Below are 11,104 nucleotides of genomic sequence, written 5' to 3'. Positions count from 1 at the left end.
GATTCAAAATGCGTCCGCATGCTAATTAGGCTGATCAGAGGTACGCCCCAAAATGACCACACGGATCGCTGAAGAGTGATCCTGCTGCAGGCGCAGACCATTTTCTTTGCCTGTAGATGGTCTGCGCATGCGCATGCTCTCCGAAAACTACTTTGCTTTCCGTCAACTTTTTCTTCTTTTTTTTACTCACGCTTTGCTTTTTTTTACTCGTGAGCCCATGGTTTTAACCCGTGGGTTTAAAATGGGGCTGCACTGTGGCGTGTTCTGGAACCACGGGCTTGAAGGGTGGCAGAGAGCAGGTTTGCTTTCGGAGCACTATTGCCCATTTCCTCCTAGATATTGTAGCTCTGTTTTTCTTTTTTGATGGGAGCAAGCCGATTCTTCTGCAAACTTCAAATTTAGCATTCAGGTTGGAAAAGTGCACCTCCTTACTGCAGACTAGTACTTGATGCTTGAGAATTGAAGGAGAGTCAGGGCAGAAAAGCAGGGTTTTTGCAAAAGCAACTGGTCCTCAGCAATCGCTTGTTTTTGGATCGGCCAGTCCAGTTGGTGTGCCTGAATTTGTTTAGTGAATCGAAGCCCTTCCTACTTTGCATGCTGCTTCCTCTCATTTGCATGTGCGGATTGGATCGGGTGCGGATATGCTTGGGAGGAAGGTTAGTGAATCGGTCGGGGTCGCAAAGTGTTTGGGACATGAACTGTGGGCTTAGTGAATCTAGCCCAATCTCCCTTTGCCTAAGATATTTATTTAGATGATCAAGGTTCATTTATCTGACATCTCCCTATCATAACAACAGCTAAGTGGTTAACCACAAACATTCCTTGAGGTTGGAGTGCATTATACACCAGTGCTTAGGTACTCGATCAGTCTGAAAAGTTGACTCCTATACCTCTTAATTTCTGCACTTTGTTTATTGATTATGAGGAGAGGGAAGTAGCTGCAAGCACCATGTTCCAGCCTTCCAAGGCAGAGGTGGGCTAGTCTTGAAGATATAATATTTTAATTTATTGTAACCTTTGGTGCAATCAAGGGTCCCTAGAACCGGGAATGCAGCATAGCAAAGACGCAGAGGGTCCCCCGAAACTGGTGAACAGTTTAAACAGAGGCTAAATTATGCTCTCTCTCTCTTTATCTCTCTCCTCCCTCGCCTTTCTTTCCAGTTGGCCCCAGTGCGCCTGCGTACAGCATCCTGCCTCTGGGATGCAGTGACGTCACGTCTCGCGCTCCCTCCTCGGAGCAGCTGAGCCCGGAGAGGCGCGCGAGGGGATGGAGTGAATGGCTCCCCCAGCCCGGATAGGAGCCGAGCGAGCCATGGAGCTCAAGAAATCCCTCTCGGCCAGCATGGAGGCGGAAAAGGCGCCCAAAAGCTACGGGGCGGTGGAGGACACGGAGTGGAAGGCGGCAGGGCTGGGCAGAAGTAAGTGCTCGCGATTGCATTGACGGTACGGGCGGATCGCCGCGCGGCTGCCCTGGACCCCCCAGGCGGCCGAGCTTGGAGCCCAAAGTCCTCAGCCCTATGCAAAGAGGCGCGGGAGGAGGTTGGTTTGGGAGAGAAACTGAACTGCCAGCCTTGCACTTTAACTCTTGCCGGGCTGGAAAGCAGCGTCTTTCTCGTAATGGACATGATTTGATCTTAGTTGTGTTACGGGGTTTTTTTGTTGTTGTTTTTTTGGGGGTGGAGGAACAGGACTGGGCGATGCTGGGGTGCTAGGCTCGGCTCTTTTGCCCTCGCAACTGCCTGCTTCATCCCACCCCTCCCCCTGCCACCGCTTTGTGTCTCAGCAGCACCTGCGTTTCTGTTGTATTCAGCCCATGTTCCTAAAACGGCCGCTTTAAGCCTACAGCTGGTCCGTGGGACTGAAATGATTTTCATGTACGATAGATTGAAAGCGTTCTGCAGCCGTATTGGGGGTTCGGCTGGTTGATAAGAGCGGACGAAATATATTCGTAAAACGATATAAACGCGTAATCGTCAAAGAAAGAAATGTGCCTCCAGAATTATAAATTATATTTGTTTATAGTATTGGATAGTGTTGATGATATAAAGGAAGGGGTAAAACGCGGACCTGACGGACCTCGCGGATCTAAACCCGTACGGCCTTAAAAATCTGAGGTCCGAAACTACAAGCGGCACGGACACGGACCTCAGATTTTTAAGGCCGTACGGGTTTAGATCCGCGAGGTCCGTGAGGTCCGCGTTTTACCTCTTCCCATGAAATAAGTTTATTTAGGTGGAGCAAATAATAGACATCAATCAACCAACTGACCAGTGGTTTTCTTTACAGAGCGCTAAAAGAGGACGCAGGGTTCCTTTTACAAAGCTGCGCTAGCGGGTTTAAACGCGCGCGACTTTTCATCACGCGTTAACCCCCGCGCTGGCCGAAAAACTACCCCCTGCCCAAGAGGAGGCGGTAGCGGCTAGCGGTTTGGCGCGCGCTATTACGCGCGTTAAACCGATAGCGCGGCTTTGTGAAAGGAGCCCTAAGGTGCGCCAGCGTTTTTAGCGCGTGCTAAAGATTAGCGCGCGCTAACCCCCGCGCTACACGAAAAATACTAATGCAAGCTCTATGGAGGGCGCTAAAACCACTAGCGCACCTTAGTAAAAGGAGCCCACAGTTTTGACAGTGCCACTAATTCAGCTACATTCTATGAAATAATGTCCTCGGTGTCAGGTTAAAAGCGCGCCGGGACAAAGGTGCGCGCAGACAATTGAACGCAGCGCGGAGGCGCGTGCCGAAGAAAATTACTGTTTTTAGGGGCTCCGATGGAGGGTTTTGTTGGGGAGCCCCCCCACTTTACTTAATACAGATCGCGCCGCGTTGTGGGGGGTTTGGGGGGTTGTAACCCCCACATTTTACTGAAAACTTCACTTTTTCCCTGTTTTTAGGGAAAAAGTTAAGTTTCCAGTAAAATGTGGATGTTTACAGCCCCCAAACCCCCCACAATGCCGCCGCGATCTGTATTAAGTAAAGTGGGGGGGCTCCCCAACAAAACCCTCCATCGGAGCCCCTAAAAACAGTAATTTTCTTCGGCGCACGCCTCCATTATGCGCTCAGTTGTCTGCGCGTGCCTTTGTCTTCCGGGATTATGTCTATGAACCAATGTCCTCAGCAGTTGATTCTTACAGTCATTTTTGTTAAAACCTGTAATCCACTGTTAACAAGTTGCACTTCCCCTTCCCCATTCGCGGTTTCGGCAATCGCGATTTCACATATTCTCGATTTTTTGGGGAGGGGGAAAAAAAAAGAAAAAAAACCCATAGTTTAGCCTTCCCCACGGCGTCCCAGCCTTACCTGGTGGTCTAGCAGGCTTTCGGGGCAGGTGCGATCTTCCTATGCTCCTGCCCCGTGTAGATCGCCAATAGGAAATGGCTGTGGGGAGTTCGGGGCAGGAGCGTAGGAAGATTGCTCCTGCCCCGAAAGCCCGCTAGACCACCAGGTAAGGCCGGGATGCCGGGGGGAAGGTGGGAGGGAGGCGGTGGTGGGTCAGAGCCAGACCAGAAGATATTTGCGGTATTTCACCATTCGCGGTCCGGCTCTGCCCCTATCCCCCATGAATCCGGAGGGAGAAGTGTATTTGATCTATTCTGCTTTGATCAAGTTTGGTTGGAAAGGCAGAATATGAAAATAAATAAATACTCAGGCAAAGTAATGTCTGGAAAAAATCATTTCACAGATAATTATTAACTCTGACTTCCAGTTCAGAGTGCATTCCTTGTCTTTCTTTCTGTCAGCAAAACCAAAAAAAGAACTGCAGCCACATACTTATCTCATTGTAGAAAATGCAAATGCAAAGTAAATATATAATAACTATAATTGGATGAGACTATGGGCTCCTTTTACTAAGCCGCGCTAGCGGGGTTAACGCACGTGATTTTTCATCACGCGCTAACCCCCGCGCTGGCCAAAAACTACCGCCTGCTCAAGAGGAGGCGGTAGCGGCTAGCGCGTCTGGCGTTTTAGCGCACGCTATTACGCGTGTTAAACCGCTAGCGCGCCTTTGTAAAAGGAGCCCTATATGATTATATTAGCTTTGAATAAATAAAAATGCTTTAAATATTTTATTGATTAGTCAGACAAAATGAACAGCATTAGGGGATTATTCAATAAAGATTTTTGCCCCGAAGCATAGGAAACAAAATTGTATGGTTATAGTTAATTTAGGGGTTCTTTTATTTAGGTGCGCTAATCTTTAGTGCATGCTAAATCGGTTAGCGCACCTTAATAAAAGGACCCCTTATTTATATCCTGCCTTTTTCTAAGGCGGGTAACAATCAAAACATCTAATATAATAAAGCCCTAAGCGTGCATGCGCACTCCCACCTGCGTGCTCCCGTTTTCCGTGCGCTGTAGGGACCCGCAGGTAGGAGTGCGCATGTGCGCGGCGGTGCAGAGCCTGTCAGCTGCGGCAGCTCTTGCCGTCTGAAGGATGTGAACTGGCCAGGGCGATGTCAGCGGGGGCCGGAACGGACTATCATTCCTGCCTCCCGACTTCTCCTCCTACTCCGGCTGGGCCCGTGTAAAAAAAAACAAAACCCCCCAGAGCTCGCTTCGGGTCCGGCAAGGGCTCCAGGTCCTGAAACCTTCCGATTCAAGCAGCGTCTGCAGCACTCTACACACACTGCTTCGGGGCCTTCTACTGCCCTGATTTGCTGGGCAGTAGAAGGCCCCGAAGCAGCAATGTGTAGAGTGCTGCAGATGCTGCTGGAATCGGAAGGTTTGTCGGGACCGCGGGAAGGGGGGGGGGCGGTAAGGGACTAAGGGAGCCGGCCAGACCGTGGGAAGGGAAAAGGGGGGGTAAGGGAAACGCTGCTGCTGCACAGGGAAGTGGTGTGGGGGGAGGGAAATGGAGGGGGAGGGAATACTGCTGTGGCTGCTGCACAGGGAAGTGGTGGGAGAGAAATGCTGCTGCATAGGAGGCAGGGAGAGAGACACATAGATAGAAAGAAAAGAAGAAAGACACAGGGGCAGGGAGAGACACAGAAAGACAGACAGACAAAGGGGGCCAGGGAGAGAGACAGACAGCGGGAGGGAGAGAGAGACAGAAATAAAGACACACAGACATATATTCTAGCACCCGTTAATGTAACAGGCTAAAATACTAGTATGTAATATAAATTTGCATATTCAGGACATTGCAATGAAATATAGATGATTCAGTTGACTTAACTTGACAAATACCGTTTTAGCATGACCATAAATGATGACAAATCTCGCATTGATTTTAGTGCAAGAGGCAACCTGTTCCATTCCAAAAGGCCAGCTATAGAGAAAGTTCCAGTTGCAATGTTACTAAGGGCTCCTTTTATCAAACCGCGCTAGTGGTTTAACGCGCGTAATAGCGCACGTTAAACCGCCGGCCGCACTAGCAGGCGGTAGTTTTTTGGCCAGTGCAGGGGTTAACGCGTGATTAAAAGTCGCGCGCGTTAACCCCGCTTGATAAAAGGAGCCCTAAATTTTATTACTAAATGTAATAAAATTTCAATTTCATTTGGGCCATCTGAAAACTTTGGGCTCCTTTTACTAAGCTGCGAAAGCGTTTTTAGCACACGCAGGATTTTAGCGCGCACCAAGGGCTCCTTTTACGAAGGTGCGCTAGGGTTTTTAGCACACGCACAAAATTACCGCGCGCTATAGTGCTCGGGAATTTAACGCGCACTATTGCGCGCGTTAAGGCCCTAACACACTTTCGTAAAAGGAGTCCTAAATCTGCGCTAAGCGGCTAGAACTAACGCCAGCTCAATGCTGGCGTTAAGGTCTGGCGCTCACGGCAATTCAGCGTACGCTAAAACCGCTATCGCAGCTTAGTAAAAGGAGCCCTTTGTTTATTAATGGAACACAGCTTACCCTCTTTGCTGTTATCTACCTATCTTGCAGAAACCAAAAGAAACTCTGTGGAATGACGATGTTCCTAAATGGACTTTATTTGAAAATGTCAAAGTTCCAAAGGTACACTAAAATCATCCACATAAAATCAAATCATCCACATAAAAGTAAAGTAATCCACATAAGAGCCTTAAAGGACCTAGTCCGCTAGGGATGCAGGACCCAACACGGTCCGCGTTTTGACAAAAAGTCTTCTTCAGGGGTCCCTGGGGGTCTTATAATGGTGAATACGTGGGAAAGCTAATATGTGGTGAGCCAGAAGTGAGACACTGCTTGCATTTGCAATGGATACCTATCTTGTGAAATAGAAGTGTCAAAAAGGACACGTAGGTTGTTTATTATTAACAAAAAATCTCTTTATTACACGGCAGGCTCAGTTTGTGCGTAGTGTAACACTGTCATTTTACCAAACATTGGACCAGAATAGCAAAATGTTGTTGAGAAAACAAAGCACGCACACAGTATTCGACTTCTCTCTCATTCTTAGGGATGTTTCTTTTGAATTTGAGTTGACATCCATTGACAGGGTAGTGAAGAGGAAGTTTGTAGTGCTCCTGACTATTCTGTGGGTGCTGGATAAAATTTCAGCTTTGATTATTTTAGTACTGTCAGTGGAGCGGAGGTGTAGCCTAGCGGTTAGTATAGTCCTTTGAGAACTGGGTTCACCAGTTCACCGCCAAAACGGTGACCCCAAAAAATGGTCACCGCAGGTTCGGGGACAAGGCCATTCACCGCCCCGTGGAGTGGTGAATAGTAGCACGGGGCGGTGAACAATCTTGAACGTGCGGTGACAAGTTTCAAGTTTTATTTATATTTGATTAATCGCTTAATTAAATTGTTTCTAAGCGAATTACAATATATAAAAGTAACATGTAAATTAAACATAATACTAAAATAGGAAATGACATATACGATATTAAAAACTAACAATTTATACAATAAATACAATTAAAAAAATAAAAAATTTACATAACAAATATACTAATAAATTTATACAATAATGAAAAAGATATTAAGAGAGAAAAAAAAGAAAAAAAAAAGGAATTAAGAAAAGATGCATGGAAAAGAAAAAAGAGAACGAGGGAAAGCTCAGAAATAATTTATAAGTTAAAGGCATCCTTGAATAAAAAGCATTTTAAATTATTTTTAAAATCGCTTAAGTTATTTTCATTTCTTAACTGTAAAGGTAATGAATTCCAAAGTTGCGGTGCTGATACAGAGAACATATCTTGTCGGCAGGTTCCAATAACTTTTAGGGAGGGAACCGTTAAGAGTTTATGATTGTTTGATCGTAGAGAACGTGAAGCACTATATGGAATAAGTACTTTATTTATGAATTGGGGTTCATTGGTGTCAAGAGTTTTGAATGTTAATAATAAGATTTTATAAGTAATACGATGATTAATGGGGAGCCAATGGGATTTAATCAGAAAGGGAGTGACGTGATCATATTTTTTACCTTTATAAATTAGCTTAACGGCAGTGTTTTGTATAATTTGTAAACATTTCTTTTCTTTTTGAGTTATATTTAGCAGTAGAGAATTGCAATAATCAAGTTTAGAGATGATTAAAGAGTGAAGTAGGATATTTAAAGATTTTGGTTCTAAGAACTTTGAGATTGATCTGATTAGACGAAGTCTAAAGAAGCATGACTTAACAGTATTATTTATGTGATCATGGTAGGAAAAGTTATTGTCAATAATGACACCAAGGATTTTTAAAGATGATACAATCTCAATAGGCGTATTGTCAAGTATGAAAGGAGCACAAAGATTAATTCCTTGCTTCCAAGTAAATAGTAAAGCTTTAGTTTTTTGAATATTTAAGGCTAACATGTGAGAGGTAAGCCATTGTTGGAATTTTTCTAGTTTTAAATTCATTTGTTGTAATTCTTCTTTATTTTCTGGGTCTATTGGATGAATAATTTGAATGTCATCTGCGTAACTAAAAGTAGTAAATCCTATAGATTGACATAACGTTAGTAAGGGAGATAAGAAAATATTGAATAATAATGGTGATAAAATGGATCCTTGTGGGATACCATAATTAAGAGTAAAAGGTTTGGAATTAGAATTATTAAAAGTCATTGTCGACGAACGATTAGATAAAAATGATGTAAACCAATCAAATATTTGATCACAAATTCCAATGGCTTTCAATCTTTTGAGAAGTAATTCGTGATCAACGGTATCAAATGCGGCAGACAAATCTAACGAAAAAAGGATAATGGACTTGTGATGATCTAAATAATAATGTATATTGTAGTTAATCCAATCAATGAGTATTCTGTTGAATGATTTTTCCTAAATCTAGTTTGATTTGGATGAAGCCTTCCAACCGGCAGCCCACTCTCACCCGCCGTCCGTCCATGTATCTCCCTCCCTCCTTTTCCCTTACCTTTTCTTCTTAAAATGGCGATTTCTATAAGGCTACGAGCTGTATTACAGCCGGAGCCTTGAAGTCGCGTTGCGTTGCCTGCTGGTAAAAGTCTCCTCTGATGCAACTTCTTGTTTCCGGTTGCATCGGAGGAGACTTCTAGCAGGCAACCCGACGCGACTTCAAGGCTCCGGCTGTAATACATAGAAATCGCCATTTTAAGAAGAAAAGGTAAGGGAAAAGGAGGGAAATGCACGGCTGGCCGGCGGGAGGAAACTGCTGGACCGTGTGAAGGGTGCTGGGGGTGGGGGGATGGAGAGGAGAAGACGTTGAAGACGGGGACGGGGACGGGGCGGTGAAAGAGACAGCGGGACGGTGACGGGGCGGTGAAGGGGACGGCAGAGACGGGGACGGGGCGGTGAAAGGGACAGCGGGGACGGGGCGGTGCAGAGGATGGTGGTCCAGGGATGGGGCGGTGATGGGGACAGAATTTTTCCCCGTGTCATTCTCTAATACATATGATAACTCGAAATTGGAAAAACTGTGATCGTCTTAATTTTTTCTTTTTGGTGGACGAGCTTATGTTTAACCTATAGGTATGAGAAAATGAATGCCGACATACTAGGGCATTCTAAGATATTTAACTTAGTTTGGGGTCCATTAACGTCTTTTGTACAATTGTTATAGTTCTTTTATCCTTCTTTTTGTTGGTATAATTCTGACACATCCGGGGGGAGGGAGGGGAGGGATATATCTTTAGTGTGATTCCTCGATGTAATTGTGGGGTTTGGGGGGGGGGCTTATATTGTTGCATTGCTACTGTTTGAATTTAAGTGCTTATTTGTTATTGTTACTGATATGAATATTGTGTTGCACTTTTTGTTAGTAATGGAAAATCAATAAAGATTTATTTAAAAAAAAAAAAAAAAAACCCCCAACAACAAATCATACATGCTCTTTAACTGCCTTTGAGAGATGAGGGAGGAGCAAAGCACAGCCAGGTAAGTACTAAACTATGTTAAAACTGGACGGTTGGTGAACGAAAGAAATAATCACAGGGCGACCAGCTTCCTTTCTCATCAGCGTATGTTTTGTTTGACATTAAAAGATATTTAAGCATAAATAAATCCAGCAGGACTGCCCAAGGTACGAGAGAGATTATAGCACAAATGTGAAAAGGACTCCTGGGACGAGGGGGTTCTATTTGTTTTTTTTTTTTTGTTTTTAAATTTCGTTCACTTCTCTCTTCTCGCAGCTCTGTTGCCGGCTGTGTTCCATTGCCTTTATTTCCAGTCTTTGTAATGAAGTCAGCTGTGTGCCATGCAGCGTTTGCCTTTCACGTGCCTCTGGGGCCACTGTGATCAAATAATGAAGATAATTGGATGGCAGCTCTTTTTTTATTTTTTAAAGCATTTTGTCAAAATATTACTGTGCACAGGTTTGACGAATCCTTTAGGGATATGCGTTTATTTCAAATGATGTAGGAATGATCTAAAATGAAAGGGCACAACACAAAACAAAATTCTCCTCCCCCTCCCCCCCATTTCATTTTATTGCATGTTTCATTGTGCAACTAAAAATAAAGAAATTCCTGTCCCCTTCCCCAACATTAACAAATGCCATCCCCAAGGCTTGCCTTCCAGGGCTGTAGCTAGCTATGCGTGACTGGTATAGCTGCACAGGGTGCAAGGGCAGGTGGGGTGCCAAACGTGCACCCTATTAATTGACTTCTCATGCTAGGTTGAGGCAAGGGAGAGGGGTAGGAGCCCTTGGGAGCATGTCGCAGGGGATGCATTTCCAGCTTGCGATGCTCCTGTCCACCCTAACACTTATTCAGTGGATCATGGTTAGTAGAGCAAACAGTCTGAGAAACGGAAGCCCAGTTCAAATGTAATTTCATGTGATCATAGGCACTTAGGCCCAAATTCTGTAACCAGCGCCTAAAGTTAGGCACCTATTTCAGAGGCGCCCAACTAGATAGGCGCCTATCTAAACTGAATAACAAGTTCAATTAAGCTTTTTAATCAGCATTGATTGAAACATAGGCGCCTATCAAGAAAGTGCGATTCTGTAACAAGGCGCATCTAAAAATTTAGGCGGCCTTCAAAAAAATAGGCGCTATGTATGTTAGGCATGGGCGTGGCTACGTGTTAGGCGCCTTGTTGCAGAATCACTGCTCTTAAGCGTGCTTATGCGCTCAGCTAGGCGCCTAACTTTTAGTTGTGCCTAGAGCTGGCCTATTTCTTGGGCGCCTCCAAATAGGTTCTGCTCAGCGTGATTCATTAAACAGCACCCAATTCTACTTGAATCACGCTGAACAGTGCCTAATTAGGCGCCTAACTTTTGGCCGCTTCTTATAGAATTTGCCCTTTAACCTTCCATTACCTTAAGTACAAACTTAGGGGCATATAACACCTGAAATGTATCCTCTTCAGTGTTCTCTCCAGAAATTTTTTCCAACCGGGTGGCATGAAAAAGTAGCCGGGTGGGGCGCGATGGGGAAATTTGGTGGTGGGGAAAATTAACCCCCTCTTTTACTAAGGTGCGCTAACATTTTTAGCAAGCGCAAACTCCTGCGCTACACGGGAAAACTAACGCCAGCTCAATGCTGGCATTAGCGTCTAGCGCATGTGGTAATTCTGTGCGCACTAAGCACACGCTAAAATCATTTTCGCAACTTAGTAAAAGGAGCCCTAAATGTGTACTATTTTTATTAGTTAATTATTATTATTTTCCAATGCTCAATATGACTTCCTTTTTTAAGGTTTGACACTTGTGCCAGAATATTTTTACTTAATTTAAGAAGCATCCAATGCTAGAAGGAAATAATTAGATATTTGCC

The 11,104-nt window shown here is 44.6% G+C and overlaps 1 protein-coding gene across 6 annotated transcripts in view; it reads left to right on the top strand.

Moving 5' to 3' along the window:
- The first annotated feature begins 216 nt into the window (after positions 1 to 216).
- BMERB1 (bMERB domain containing 1) overlaps positions 217 to 11,104 on the top strand; it is a 124,235-nt gene continuing 113,347 nt past the window's right edge. For 3 of the 6 annotated variants that reach the window (XR_004541057.1, XR_004541056.1, XR_004541055.1), the window contains exon 1: positions 1,163 to 1,418. Coding sequence is in view for 2 of the 6 variants with exons in the window: in XM_033962874.1 (XP_033818765.1) it covers positions 1,277 to 1,418 (142 nt within the window). In the remaining 4 variants the exon portion in view is untranslated. Of the gene's footprint in view, positions 410 to 1,144; positions 1,419 to 11,104 lie in introns of those variants that run through there. The other 3 variants (XM_033962875.1, XM_033962876.1, XM_033962874.1) reach the window with 3 other exon arrangements.

The sequence above is a fragment of the Geotrypetes seraphini genome, chromosome 11 (assembly GCF_902459505.1).
Source record: "Geotrypetes seraphini chromosome 11, aGeoSer1.1, whole genome shotgun sequence".
Taxonomy (NCBI): Eukaryota; Metazoa; Chordata; class Amphibia; order Gymnophiona; family Dermophiidae; genus Geotrypetes; species Geotrypetes seraphini.
This window is presented reverse-complemented; position numbering and strand designations above follow the sequence as displayed.